Genomic DNA, 15,552 nt, shown 5'->3' with positions numbered 1-15,552 from the left:
GCCTAATTTGCTTGTCTTTTTGTGGAGCACTCAGTCACTGTAGACGTAAATGCTGCAGAAGAGTCCTTGTAGAAATTAATAATTCTGTTTTCAAATCAAGATTTACCTAGGATTCAGTAAATAAGGTCTACAGCTACACAGAGAAGGAAAACAATGCATTGCATGGTTGATCATTCAGCAAATCCCATCCATCACGTGCATCAAAGAGAAGAGGTCCTGTGTGGATCACCACGTTTATTGAAAAGAGTGGATGACATCAAACTGTTTGCACAAACAGCTGGAGAGCTGCTAGACAACTGCTTTAGAATTCACAGTGAGTGTGGGATTTGGGGAAATATTCTGGAAAAAAAGAAGGAGGGGGCAATGCAAAGACAATTGCACAAAGTTCTGCACACAGATAGGGATGACTGCACACACCAGTGCAGCGGGTAAACGACTGGCAGCAATGGTACCCAAAACTTCCTTTGCTTGTGAGATACGTGATGAGACTCTCACTGCTGGTAGCCCTGTAAGGAGTCAGAGCTCCTTCCCAGGGCTGGGTCAGGCTCTGGTGCAGCACAGGGAGAAATCTGGGGGTGCCTGGAGACCATGCAAAGAATGGCAATGAGGATGAGCAAGGGCTCAGGATTATATCTGTGAGGGACAACTGCAGGACTCCCAATTTAAAACCGGAGCGGGTAAAACTGATGTGAGAGGTGATAACAGCCTTGCAAAACAAAAGGGAGCCAGGAAGATAAAGAAAGGAAACTGTTCCTTGTGCTCTCTGCAGGATGGGAAGCAGAAATAAATTCACATGGCAGTAAAGAGCCTTTAGATGAGACATCAGGAAAAAAACCTTCCTGACCATAAAGGTACTCAAGCACCGAGCTGGATGCTGAGGGCAGTTCTGGAGGCTTCTGAGGTCATGCCTGTCAAGTGTGCATGAGGAATGACAGATATTAAACTGATCCTGCCTTCAGGAAGGGGTGGACTAGATGGTCCCTTGGCCTCTTCTGCTCTTTTGTGCACATTGGCTGAGAAAAAAAGAAAGTCTTGTGCTCACCTAAGAGCCTTGCACAGGGACTGAGTTACAGCTGAATAATAATTTTGATTCTGGCAGGTCTTCCCTTGGGAAAGCTTGACTTGCAATCTTAACTGATGTCAGTTCCTGCCATTGCAGGAAAATTTTCCAAGACTGAAATATTCAGCATGAACAAAAGGTATTTTCTCCAGCCTCAGCCTCAAGAGCGCTCAGATAATTTGGGCTGAAAACCCATACTCCATTTTACCTACTCAATTAAAAACAAGGTACTTTTTTTTGGAAATGTGGTACAGATATACTGAGCCCAAAGTGGCAGCCAGCATTGTAAGCCCTTAAAAACAAGGTTTTATAACAAAAATTTCTGTAACAGACAGAGCTGCTGTTCTAACCGTAATAAGTTCCAACATAAGTTCCCAGTGACCTTTAAAATGGCTAAAAATGAATTTAAAATGTTGAAGACACAGGTGCAGAAATCCCAGGGAGAGAGCAGTTCATTTAGTGCTCTACCTCACTGCAACCCAAATACCAAGGAAGTCTTAAAAGACATTTGCTTTTGAGCTACTTCATATGAAAGAGACAGAAAAAAAAAACCCCAACCAAATATGAAATTGATTCAACTGAATATTTCTGTATTAATTACTGAATGTGCTGGCAAAATTCAATTTTAAAAATGACTAAAAGTGATCTGCATTTTCTTCTATTGTCCCTTCTCTTACCTGCCACAGAAGAACACGAGGAACCCACTCCTTGAAGGGACCTGGCAATAAATAGTAATGCATAACTTCCAGAGAAGGCAAACACTGCAGGAAGGAAAAAAAAAAAAAAAGGCAATTTTTAAAATTAGGTTAACTCTAACTCGGTTAAAAAGTTAGATTTCTTGAAACTATCACAAAAACTTCCTACAATTTAGTCAAGTGTTTACAGTGACTTCTGCCTCTTTCAATACTAACTGCATTATTTTCTTTTATTGCATTTAGATGTGTCAGTGTTGAATTGATCTCAGGTGTCTAAGCCCCCAGGTAACACAGAATGCAAGAGCCCAAGCAGTTTTAACTAATTACTTAGGATTTGATTACATCTGCTCTGGTTCAGCTGCACACAAGAGGAGTAATAAGACTTTTCTTTCCAGCCTCACCTCTCCACGCTGCTTCACTTAAGGCTGCCCAGTCTGGAGCTCCAGGCACTCAGGGAAGGCAGGATGTAACACACACTCACCAATGTTTCCTCCAATAATCAGTGGGTGGAGAGAGGTTTTCCCTGGTGCTGCCAGCCCCGTGCCAGATATGTGGAGCACAGCTGGCTGAAGGTGCAGGGAAGACAGATGCCCCCATTCAAAACCTTCAGCAAGTTCCTTCTCCTCCCAATAGCAGAGAAACTGCACCAGAGGGTGTGCCACCACTCTTTATTCCCCCAAGAGATTTAACCCCAGCCTTCCCCCTCAGCCACTCCCTGCCTTTTGGGACAGAGCCCCTGGATGCTGCACTCAGCCTGACCAAATTCCCTGTCAACAGCACTGGAAAATAGGAGCTTTTCAGAAACCCAACCACATCTCTGCTTGTAGAGCCCATGTCGTTGTCAGTGTCATTAAATCTACAGTGAGTTTATAAAGCTTTTTTTTTCAGCTCCCATCTGTTGGCCACCTAAGGAATTCTGCTGGGCAGGTTATAGCTGCAGGAAGGTGTAATGCACCAACTAAACATGGGATCCAGGGGCACTCCTCCCACCTGCCCCCTGGGTTTGTGCCTCTTGGGGCTTTCCACCACCTCTTACAAAAATCCCTACAAATAACAATCAAGAAAAATAAAGGAAAAAAGGATTTCAGCAGAGCATAAGTTCTCTCCTCCATGAATTAGGCTCACTATTCTTAGCCACATCCCAACCAGAATTTATCTAACGTGTTCCTAAAACACAGAGCTGTCAGTGGCTCCAAGACCAGGTCAACTTTTCTAGTTCTTCAGTCCCCTTGATGATAAAGTTTTAAGATCATAGAATCACAGAATATTTTGGGTTAGAAGAGACCTTGAATATCCCCTGGTTCAATCCCCTGCCACGGCCAGGGACACCTTCCACCAGATCAGGTTGCTCCAAGCCCTGTCCAACCTGGCCTTGAGCACTTCCAGGGACGGGACATCCATTAGAGCCGGGTCATAGGCTCTAATGCATCTTACCTCTGCCTTCTGAGGCAGAAACTGTTCTTTCACTGATCCTCACTGGCTTCTAAAGAACCTTGATGTTCTCTGTTCTCTTTCTGTCTGGGCCACAGCTTTAAATGTCAGGCCAAAACCAAACATAAAACAGCAGCTGAAGTCTTATCAATGCTATTAGAGCAGACAAATTATCTCAGCTGACTTGCAGGCTGTGCTCCTGTTTGCACATCCCACAGCGATGTTTAGCAACGCTGTGATCCTGTTGACTCATACTCTACTCGTGAGCCACTGCAGCCTCACGATCTTCTGATAAAACCCCCATGATATCTACTTGTTCAGGGCCTTGCAAGACAGCTCTCCCATGGCTATTTAAAACTGCCTGAGCACTGCTCCAGATCATAAAAACCTCAGAGATTCAGCTATGGAAGAGACCTGCTGGGGTGGGACGAAGAGTTGTGACTCCTTTGAGCACTTTCCCAAGAGAGCACTTGCTCAATCTCATCGGTACCAGCATCCACATGGAGCTGACTCCCTTAAATTTTCTTTGGAAGTTAGCCCCCAAACATCAACAAGAAGAATTCCTACTGATAGTTATTATGGACCATTTATTTAAAAGTTGTGCCTGGGCCAGACTGAATAAGATGTGGACACTTACTGATCGTTGAAACAAACATGATGCAGAAGCCAGCAAAGAGTGGAATCTGGTAGCCTATTCTGGAAAACAAAATGAATATTCACATTTCTGAGGTTGTCCCACTGAGGGTTTGAGTTAGTCTTACATGAGTTCACGCACCACAAAAACCCAACCTGTAGTTTCTTGGTAGGCTTTGAACTATTTATTGCGGACCAACATTTATTTGTCCTCATTACAAATTTCTTTTCAGCTGACACGGCAGACTTTGCATCTGAAATCCCTGGAAGAAATCCTTCTCATGATTGCCCTGATTGCCCTGTTCTCATTCTGCCTTAATTGCTCCCAATAAAACCCCTCTGGGCCTCCATGAGGTTGCCAAAGACATGCCAAGAGAAGATTTCCCTGAGTGTGCTGAACTTTGAAATGCCCCAGTCGTGTTTCAATGCTCATCTGTTTCCATCCTCATGAGACAATGATTATAATGAGACACAGTCAAGCCAATGGTTTTTTTACTGGAAAAAATTGTCATCAGCTTTTCTGGGAGTTTTGCCTCAGGAACACTGGAAGAGTCCCAAAGAGCCTGAGAATAATACTTTTGCTTTCCACGGGTTTGGGAGTAGAAATGGAGCTGATCAAAGCTTTCTTCATCAGACCATTTCTTCATTAGGACTCTAAAGAGCCTGTAGAAATGCCTGGTTGCTCCAAGTATTTTCAAGTTTCCGGGAAATAAAGAACTTTCTGGCTGGGAAGCAAATACATTCTTTGCACAGATAAAACTGTAAATTGGAAAAAAAAAAAAAAAAAAAAAAAAAAAAAAAAAAAAAAATCACAGTGTATTCTTTTTCACACCATTAAAAATCTACCCTAGAGTCAAAACCTAGGTAGCCCTGAAGACAGTGTGCATATTCTATCCAGCACTCTTTGTTCACAGCTTCATTTTTTTGTAGGATTGTTCATCTCAAATGGATTTGCCAGGACATGGCCAAATTCTTCAACAGGAGTACTTTCAAAGGATTTCAGTTTCCAATGATTTGACAGTGTTGTGCATTTAGCAGTATTGGCTGAAGCAGGTCAATCAAATAATGGAAGGGCCAATAATGGCCATTTTAATAACAATAGTCATGACATAGGCAAATCAAAATAATTATTCCGAGCTTTGCTTTTCTAGTAATATTTTTATGCAATCAAGGACCTTGGATAATAGAAAACTCCTTAAAGTGCAGAGCTCAATGTTCATTGTTTGTCTCATCCTCGTGAATGAAATAAATTGAGCTTTCAGGAGGTATTTTGCCTTAAATCATCACTGTATTAAAATATAATAAAAACACAGTGCACAGATTCTCCTAGTTGAAATCTGTAAGTGGGTGTTGTAAATACCCAGCAGAGACTGGATACTCATGTGCTACTTACCTGAACTGGTGTCTCCAAAGCAAATTAAATCCCTATCACAAACTTCTCCTGTGGCCTTAAGATAATAACTTGAATCTCCCAGCACCTTCATACATGATATGTAAAAGAGCAATACATTTTTTGCCTGCTTTATTAAAAGTGAGTGATCCATTCTAAGCCAGCCTTTCCCTTGCTGTGTGTGTAATAGGTATTACACAATGGGATGATGCTCTGCACTCGTGTTTCTATGTACAGGAGGAAATGAAAAATTACCTCTTGCCAGCTTCTCACCTGCCTCAGAGCTGAAGTGAGCACTTTCCTTCCCAGTGGGCACAGGTAGAACAGGCCACAGAGAGTCTGATCATAATTTATTTTGAGTTTTTCAATTAAAGAAAGCACTGATAGAAGTACAGACAAAAAAACAAAAACAAAAACAAAACAAAACAAAAAAGAAAACCCTGCAGATATGGATACTACTGGTGGTGGGCATTATCAGATTTTTCTGGGGTAAGAAAGCAAAAGGTGAATGTCCTTATGCCTTTTCCCACTGCAAAGTAAAGTATTGTTGGGTCTGTCGAGGCCATCCCAAATCTATCTAGGATAGACACTATGAGGGAGAATTCTGCTTTCAGTACAGAAAACAAGCAATTCATAGACTTGACACAGGGCCTATGAGACAGCAATTTGCTTCTACAAGCACATTGAAATAATATTCAGCTATTTGCATGAAGAGAAATGCCACCCACATTGGCTCCCACCTTCACATTTCCATCGTTCATCAAAGACATGAGCTGTGAGATCTCCCACAAACATTCATGAGTTAAACACAGAGCAGTGCTATCATTCCAAATAAAGGAGATTTCAACTCTTCCAATAGGCTTCCTACCCCTGGGAACTTCCTGGTGGTTGAAGGCAGGAAGCAAACAAGCGTTTTGGAAGTCACTTCTAATGCTCAGTGTAATACTCTTCAAGCATTGCTCTTAATTTTTGCAGTTGCAGGTATTATTCTCCCTTTTCCTCAAAGAAACAGGTCCACAGCAAGGTGGAAAGTGACACATAGCAGAGGGTGGGAGTTAAACAAGTCCTTATAATACTCTGGAAGGATAATATTGCCCAGAGCATCCCTCACAATGTCTTGATGCACAGTTCTGGAGTGCTGCCCCTGCACGGGATTGCTGGACCTCTGAAGTTTTCTCAGGGGACAGTCTTGCCCACATCCAGCTGACATTTACTTAGATACGCAGATTGTCCTTTCCTGGACAACCTCAACAAACCCTGCCTCTCAGCAAACCCTGCTCCTCCTGAAATTGCAGCACCAGTTAGTTGGCAGTTTTGCTACCACAAATGTCTCATCCGCAGCTGCATTCCCTGGTCTGCTGTACAGATGTTAGAGAGCACAGACTGTGAGGTTTTGCTGAACAAGTGCACTGTACAACACAAATAATCATAAAAAGGAGAGGCACCACCTGTAACAGCCAATCCAATGATTCTGTCCCTTGGTCCTGGGCCATTTATGTTCTTGCCATGTGAATACAATGAATATGCAGTTTTTCCTCAGCCATGACATAGCACCCTCCATCACAATTACCTCTGCAGTTTGTTCCTCTGCACGTATGCAACATCAAAGAATATTACAGCTTGTCTTCTCTCTTATTTTTTCTTGTTACTGTGGCCAAGCATATAATTTTCCAGGGCACTCCTTTCAAAACCCTCCAAGCAATTCTGAAGCGGAGTCCAGCATGTCTCACCAAGGCTACTTGCAGCTAAAAGTGTTCATTATGAGTATTTCTGATCTCTGGAAAAGTCTGAGTCCCTGCTTGAAGGAGGGGAAGGAAAGGCTGCCACTGATGGAGAATGGAAAATCAACTCCACTTCAGCCACGGTGGTTCCAGATTTTATGAGTCTCAGGAAATTATTTATACCCATTAACAAGATTACTCCAGAATAAGACGACAGATTGTTGGTTCTGTGCAACAGCACAATAAAGGTTACATTGACCAGGTGAGCAGCTGTGGATTATTAGAGCCTAATTATCAATTACAGTGCTGCAAATCCACTGATTCCAACCTTGCTGTTCCACAGCTCCGTGGTGCCCCTGTGAGCACCCCTTGCTAGCTCTGTCCTGGCTGGAACTCCGGTTCTCTTCCTCACTGGCAGTAAAGACTGGGGAGGATTTATGGCAAGAATACGTTCCTTGAGGTTCTGAACCAACGAACCATTGAATATGTGTGGAGTTAGAACACGTAGGGTCAGCAGGGACAGGGCGTGTGGGCACTGTGCTCCCCGACACTGCAGCACAGGGAGGGCAGAGGGACAGAGTGACCTGCAGAACAGGTCACTTCAGCCTCCTGCCAGAACCTGAAAGGAAAGCTCACAGAGGAACTGAACTGTAAATATGGAGTTACAAATGTTATTTGTTCCTCTGCTTCCTTCTCTGAGTGTGTCTTGGGCACAAACACATTGTGGTCCCAGCTGCTCTCTCTCTCTCTCTCTCTCATGCAAAGGAGTTCAAAGCTGTAGCCAGGGTGGTGTCAAAATGATGGTGATGATGAAAACAGCTAGTAATTTTTTACTGGTTTTTGAGGCTGCTATGAACAAGGACAAGGTTAAAACTATAATTTTTTTTCAGACTGATAAAAAAAGAAGGGAGCACACATGGCAGAGGCATTGATTGGCTCTGGTGGTTGAGGGGTTGGCACAGCTGGGCACAGAACTTGGTGAGAGTTTGAAAAAAGCACCGGAGTCAATCAGAGAATCACAGAACGGTTTGGGGTGGAAGGGAACTTAGACCCCATCTCCTCCCAACCCCCTGCCATGAGCAGGGACACCTTCCACTGGACCAGGTTGCTCAGAGCCCCATCCAACCTGGCCCTGAGCACTTCCAGGGATGGGGCAGCCACAGCTTCTCTGGGCACCTGTGCCAGCGCAGTTGGATAAACCAGTTGGTTACAAAGGGCAGCCTTTTGCCCACCCTCTTCACTGGACAGCTTTAGGCAGAACCTTCACCCTCCCCCTGCCAGCGCATCCTCCCCACAAAGAGCCCTGTGTCAAACGCTGTGCTTTGTCTATAGTGTCTTACAAATTTCACCACCAGGAAAAACATAATGTGCTTCTGACCCACAAAATCTTATCAGCTCTGCCCTGAAACTGTGCCACGGTGGGAAGTGTGTTGTTGGCTTCCTATGGCAGAGCCATCACTGGTGTTTGCTCTGCTAGGATGTTGTTAGGGCAGAGGGAACTTGTATTGTTTCAGGAGGAGCAAACCTGTTCTCTGAGCCAGGTGTGTCTGGTGTTCCATGAAAAGAGCTGGGCTTTAAATAAGAAATGTTTATTTGCAGAACACACTCCTTGAATGAAATCAATCCTGAAATTTGTTTTCATAAATCTGTACCTCCAGTAGTTATAAAATAAGGGAACACAGGCCTCCAAAACTTTCAGAAAACTTAAAAATGAGTGATTATTTGGACAGAATCATATGAGTAGAACATCCTGTTTCTTGTACAAACTCAAGCACTCAAAGCCGGTGCCTGGTGAAAACAAGCACTTGGCTGAAATTCTAAACTACTCTTGAACAGCTATATTCGACTGAAAAATCAAAATCACCGTATGCAGTGTGCTACTCATTTGAAAAAGAAACTTACTGGGTATTTTAAACAACTGTGCACACTGATCTTGAAACAACCAACCATTTCTCCTTGGCTCTAATATTTTGCTAGAATTTTGCAGAAATAATAAGGGCAAAAAGCTTAAGAATAACCAAACAGCTTATCAGTGGCAAAGAAAAGTCTTTCTAATGATAACCCAGATATTTTCTGTTTGATTTATACAATCACAAATTTTAGCTAATCATATACATTGCTATTAGAAATTGCCAGCTTAAGAGGGAGAGGGTATCCAATCACTTCTACAGTTAATTGATAAATGTGTTAACTGATATTTCCCTCTAAACATTTCTCAGAAGAAAGGCAGATACCAGTAGCACGATATAAATAATGCATGAAAGAAAACCAGTGAACCCTAAATCTAATTTAGGGCCACTTTGCCATTAAGGCACTCACTTCAGCCGTATGAGGGAAGAGTTTGTCATTGGGATGATGGGATGACGTGCTCCTTGTTGTTCCTTCTCACACTCATTGGGCACGTGAGGAACCCTGCCCCAGGCAAAAACCTGTAGGATGTTTCCAGGAGGAAACCTCAGCTCTCTGCAGTTAAATTCACACTGGTGTGGTGCCAACCTGCCCCCAACAGGAAAGGGAGATGCTACAAGAACATCTCCTGCCTCATTGCCAACCCCAGGGATGCATCACACACGTCCCAGGAGCTGGCTCCAGGGGAGAGGTGTGACCACACAACTTTCTCCTGTTTTGACAGGCTCTGGAAACGGTGGTGCTAACAGACAAAGAGCAAATATCAATAGGGCAACAATTTAGGCAGTTAGGAAAATCTAGAAGCACATCCAAAGAGCTATTATAAAAACAATATTTGATGTTATGTTACTCTACTCGTAGAGGAGCTACGATATCCTCACTAAACAACACAGGTAAGAAAAATCCTTCTCAACCTGCAGCGATGCTTGTGCAAAAGTAATTTTGTGGTGGCATACTTATATCTGTGTGGGTGATTTGTATTGGTGATAAGGGGAAATGAGAGAGAAATGAAAATGTCTCTTTCATTTAAAGCTTTTGTGTTTAGATCAGTTCCACAGATCAAACACAGGTTTTGAATACATGACACTGTGAGTCCAAATGCTGCTTAGCCCTCAGCTGGATACTTTTTATTAGATTGAAAGGAAACACTCAGACTATATATATATATATATATATGCTGTAAAAGCTAAACAAGGTACTTTGGGCTTCAAAATCTGAAGTATCTGGCATTGGAGTGGGTTGGTTGTTTTAAATACTGTCACCTATGATGGACACTGACTGCTTAAAAAAACTGTTCTACAAGTATAAATTTCTGCTGCACATTATTTTCTGAAAGGAATAATTCTCTATGAAAACAGCTCACGTAAGAAATATGCAGATCACTGACCCAACTAAATAGAGTCTGGAGTTTATTTCCTGCAGAGATTGATCTCATAGTCTGTTTAGGAGGACTGAAGCTGCTCCTGTGGGGAGTGGTTAAACAAAATGCTAACAATGAAATCAAATTAATTATTAGCATCAAAATTTTAAATTATATTATATATACTTTTTAATCTTCATGTGAACATCATCACTACTTGGATTTGGAGAGGGGCATTAAGTCATTGACATCAGTGTTCATAAGCTTGATCCTGGCCCAAATAAATTTTCTGTGAAGTCCCTTTAAACACATTTGGTTCAAGACATCATATATTTGCAAGAATTTAGAGGGAGCAGTTAGAAGGCTGGGCAGAGCCATGTACTGATGGGGATGTGGGACCCGCTGAACCTGCTGATGTACATGGCGTCAGCAAAGTTGGACATTTGTTCACTTCTCACTGAAGTCCACACAGATTTCCCACTGATTCTCACCTCAGACAGCTCCAAACCATCGCACACCAAATCGCTCCAGGAGCTGCTCATCTCAGTGAGAGCAAGGAAGGGAGCAGAACCCTGCCTACAGTTTCAATACCATCTTTGCCTAATGTGGGTGTCACAGGAATATTGACAATTCACAATCTTTGTGAATACTACATTGCAGGGTCCCATATAGTTATATGGGAGATATTTCAACACAGTCTCAGCAAAGGTTTCTACAAAAACCCAAGGTCTCAGGAGCTGGAACAAAAGTGTGTGATACTGATGGTTGATGTGCAGCTGCTTTGGAAAGAGTGTAAGTGTTTAGAGGTTCTCACCAAACATATTCCACTAAGATATTCCTCCAGAAAAAGCAAGAAGGCAGGGCCAAAAGAGAATGAATAACGTTTGAAATACTAAAACATCAGTGTGAAGTCCTCAGTGATGGTGCAGCAGCAATAACCTACCTGTTTGTCAGGGGCCCTATGAAGGGGTTGGTCATCAGCTGCACTGTGGCTTTTGAAGCAAACAAGAGACCGACTCGGACGTTTTCATTCAGCAGCTCCTTGTCATCCTTGGGGCAGTCAGAGGGGGAGGGAGTCACACTGACAACCATTTGTTCTGTCTGGGTCTGATGCAGCTCTCCGGGCTGTGTCTGCTCAGATTCGTTTGCAGTGACCATGGTGGAATTGTCGTAGTAGGAGAAGATGCTCTGAAAACTGTCCATCGTTGCTGAGGGTAGGTTAGGCTTAGTGGTCTGGATGTCTGTGGCATTTTTCTCGTGTTCGATGCTGTAAAGGTAACTGGGAATTATTGGCACTGGAAAAACAAATAGAATACATTGGCATCTTACTACCAGGTTATTCGTAAATAGAATCACCGAGATTTCCTGCTTGGTTCGCCATTGATCAGGAAATACAAGGCTTTCCTGCAGAGCACATTCAGAAAACAAAGAAGTGAAAAAGAAAACTTCCTCATGGGAAAAAACACACTCACAACTCAGAAGTGCAGTTTAAAACAAAAAGTTCATTTACATTATTCTTTTTTTTTTTTTTTTTTTTTTTTTTTGCCAGTTTTAATAAGATTTCCATAGGGGTTTCTACACATACATCATTAAGCAAAATATTAGAAATCTCAAAACCCATGTCTGAAGCCTCTTTGTACCACAAGGCTGCACAAGTCCTTTTATAAGGCTGCAAAAGCCTGAACAATGAGAAGAGCATTGGAATGATTATTAAACTAAAATACAAAAAAATACAATAAAATACATTTCTAAAATAAGTTATAAAAATATTGATAGGTACCAGCCATAAGAAGGAAAAAAGGTAACAGACCTATATCAAGGAATCAGAACTAATATGTTGATATTTGCATGTCTCATTATTTTAAAATTTACATTGAAAAGTTCATCCAAAAGGAATCATGTTTACATGTTTTAGAATCACAGCTGCAATTTAATTGCATTAATATGTATCTCAGACATCAGGATTTCAGAGTTTGTAAAAACAGATGTCAGGTCCATTCATTTTAATGCAAGTGACAGAATCACCCCTTCCCACCTTGTGTTTCATCCTGAAAAGGCCCAGCCTCTCAAGTCTGCAAACTGTCACAATTTTTAGAGCTTCTAGCATACATATTACTAAACAAGTAATTAAATATTAATAGTTTTATAAGGAAGCATATTAATGTAAAAAAAATCAAAATCAACTTGCTAAAAATAGATATTTTTTAAACTAAAGCCTGTCTCATGGCATCAACTTTTTAGCTGAAACCCTTTCAGGAAATTCAGGAGTCTGATTCAGGGGCTGAGTCTGCAGCATCACCTGAGATCTTGCTCTGCACAGCCCAAGTCACTTCCAGGAGAACCTTGTCCATTCCTGTGTGTTCGTGTGCACATCCACGAGCCACTGGTTCCTCTGGACCATTTTATTTCAATTCATATAAACATTTGAATATGAGGAGTTCTAAGTCTACCACTTAGACAAATATTCAATTGTTTTATTTGAGTAGATTTCTGAGTCTTGACACTGTGCCACTGAAGCCATTAAAAGTTGGATCTTAGACTTTGATCAAAACTTGTATTATTTTATTAAACTAACACACAGACATGCTTTTCTTAAAAGTGACATAGATAGTTTTCTTATTAAGATATCATTTTAAGACCAACGTGGGGGAAACAGGAACTATCACAAGGAAACAGGCATCTCTAATATTATCTAGCCTCTTGTTTCAGTTGCATGACCACAGGAGAAAAAAACGATGATGAGCTAAAAATACTGTTATCTGCCATTCTATGAAGTATTAGTGGCGTTTAGCAGGAAAAGGGGGAAGGAAAGAAGAAAAAGGAAAAAAAAAAAAAGAAAAAAAAAAAAGAAAAAAGGAGTTATTAAGACCTTTTTGTAGCATTCCTTATCTTGCAATTAACATGGAAATAAAGCAAGACTTTGATGTCCACGGCGGCTCGGTTGCAATGCCTGGAATGTAATTCATGGTTAAAAAACGCAAATAAATTAATCGGTGTTTGAAAACGTCGGGTTTGAGAGCATCAATCAGGAACTGAGGGAGCACATCAGCCGCCGGGGACCGTCCCCGGCAGAAGGGGAGCAAACCCCGAGCCGCTTTACCTACCGACCACGGTGAGCAGCATGTTGTCCAGCAGCAGGGCGATGAAGACGATGAGCAGGATGAGTTTGCGGGACTGGCGGCTCTCCCGCAGCCAGCGGAGCAGCCCCAGCTCGCCCCAAGCCATGCTCCGGCCCGGCTGCGGCACACGGAGGCCGGCGGGGCCCGGGGGGACACGGCGGGGACACGGGCGGGACACGGCCACGGGCGGGACACGGACACGGGCGGGACACGGCCACGGGCGGGACACGGCGCTCCGGCAGCCCCGCTCCGCGCTCGCCGCCACCGGCACGGCAGGAGCGGGGAGAGGAGGAGCGGGAGGAGGAGGAGGAGGAGGAGGAGAGGAGAGGAGAGAGGGGCGGCACCTCTGGTCCCCGTGTGAGCCCGGGGAGCGCTGGGCAGCGGCGAGGGGCGCGGGGGGACTGCTCTCCTCTGCCCTCTTCTGCCCTCCTCTGCCCTCCTCTGCCCTCCTCTGCCCTACTCTGCCCTCCTCTGCCCTACTCTGCCCTCCTCTGCCCTACTCTGCCCTCCTCTGCCTTCCTCTGCCCTACTCTGCCCTCCTCTGCCCTCCTCTGCCCTCCTCTGCCCTACTCTGCCCTCCTCTGCCCTCCTCTGCCCTACTCTGCCCTCCTCTGCCCTCCTCTGCCCTCCTCTGCCCTACTCTGCCCTCCTCTGCCTTCCTCTGCCCTACTCTGCCCTCCTCTGCCCTCCTCTGCCCTCCTCTGCCCTACTCTGCCCTCTTCTGCTCTCCTCTGCCCTCCTCTGCCCTACTCTGCCCTCCTCTGCCCTCCTCTGCCCTACTCTGCCCTCCTCTGCCCTCCTCTGCCCTACTCTGCCTTCCTCTGCCCTCCTCTGCCCTACTCTGCCCTCCTCTGCCCTCCTCTGCCCTACTCTGCCCTCCTCTGCCCTACTCTGCCCTACTCTGCTCTCCTCTGCCCTACTCTGCCCTCCTCTGCTCTCCTCTGCCCTTCTCTGCCCTCCTCTGCCCTACTCTGTCCTCTTCTGCCTTCCTCTGCTCTCCTCTGCCCTCCTCTGCCCTACTCTGCCCTCCTCTGCCCTACTCTGCCCTCCTGTGCCTTCCTCTGCCCTCCTCGCTCTGTCCTCCCACGCCAGGCAGGGATGTTCCGGGACAGCCGGGATGTGCCAGAACCTCCGTGTGCCCAGCGAACCCGTGTGCCCAGGGAGATGCGCCAGAGCCTCTGTGTGATCGGGGAGATGTGCCAGAGCCTCTGTGTGCCCCAGGGAGACGTGCCAGAACCTCTGTGTGCCCAGGGAGATGTGCCAGAGGCTCTGTGTGCCCCAGGGGGATGTGCCAGAGGCTCTGTGTGCCCCAGGGGGATGTGCCAGAACCTCTGTGTGCCCCAGGGGGATGTGCCAGAACCTCTGTGTGCCCAGGGGGATGTGCCAGAGGCTCTGTGTGCCCCAGGGGGATGTGCCAGAACCTCTGTGTGCCCAGGGAGATGTGCCAGAGGCTCTGTGTGCCCCAGGGGGATGTGCCAGAGCCTGTGTGCTCAGGGGGATATGCCAGAGCCTGTGTGCTCAGGGGGATGTGCCAGAGGCTCTGTGTGCCCAGGGAGATGTGCCAGAGCCTGTGTGCCCAGGGGGATGTGCCAGAGGCTCTGTGTGCCCAGGGGGATGTGCCAGAGCCTGTGTGCCCAGGGGGATGTGCCAGAGGCTCTGTGTGCCCAGGGGGATGTGCCAGAACCTCTGTGTGCCCCAGGGGGATGTGCCAGAGGCTCTGTGTGCCCAGGGGGATGCGCCGAAGCAGGGGCAAAGTCGCTCCTCAGACCCGGAGCACATCTGTGCAGCCTTTGCCGAGACACACGCAACAACTGCCTGAAATCAGCAATGTCACAGGATCATAGAATATCGAAAGGGACCCGCCAGGGTCATGGAGTCCAACACCCAGCCCTGTGCAGGATCCCCAAGAATCCCACCATGTGCGCGGGAGCGTTGTCCAAAGGTTCCTTGCGCTCAGGCAGTCTCGGCGCTGTGCCCGCTGTCCTGGGGAGCCTGAGTGCCCAACCTCTGGAGAAGAACTTCCTCCTGATATCCAACCTAAACCTCCCCCAACTCAGCAGCATAACTTCCCTTGAGTCCTGGGACTGATGAGAGGGAAGAGATGATTATTTTTCCCTCAGCTTCCCCTCATGAGGTTGTTAAAGACCACAGTGAGGTCCCCCCTCATATTTTTTTGTCTTCTCTTCATGGCATTCCAAGTATTTTACTCAGCCTTATCAATTTCTTCTCAATTTA

At 45.2% G+C, this 15,552-nt stretch overlaps 1 protein-coding gene across 2 annotated transcripts in view; it reads right to left on the bottom strand.

The window, feature by feature from the left end:
• The window catches only part of SLC18A2 (solute carrier family 18 member A2), a 28,394-nt gene extending 14,934 nt beyond the window's left edge, over window positions 1-13,460 (bottom strand). The window contains exons 1-4 of one of the 2 annotated variants that reach the window (XM_040070852.2): window positions 13,303-13,460; window positions 11,142-11,493; window positions 3,824-3,882; window positions 1,738-1,821 (exon numbers count right to left, since the gene is read on the bottom strand). In XM_040070852.2, the coding sequence (XP_039926786.1) occupies window positions 1,738-1,821; window positions 3,824-3,882; window positions 11,142-11,493; window positions 13,303-13,423 (616 nt within the window). In that variant the 5' untranslated portion in view covers window positions 13,424-13,460. Of the gene's footprint in view, window positions 1-1,737; window positions 1,822-3,823; window positions 3,883-11,141; window positions 11,494-12,497; window positions 12,586-13,302 lie in introns of those variants that run through there. The other variant, XM_040070853.2, reaches the window with a different exon arrangement.
• Between the last annotated feature and the right edge of the window lie 2,092 nt (window positions 13,461-15,552).

Source organism: Hirundo rustica, chromosome 8 (assembly GCF_015227805.2).
Source record: "Hirundo rustica isolate bHirRus1 chromosome 8, bHirRus1.pri.v3, whole genome shotgun sequence".
Lineage (NCBI taxonomy): Eukaryota > Metazoa > Chordata > Aves > Passeriformes > Hirundinidae > Hirundo > Hirundo rustica.
This window is presented reverse-complemented; position numbering and strand designations above follow the sequence as displayed.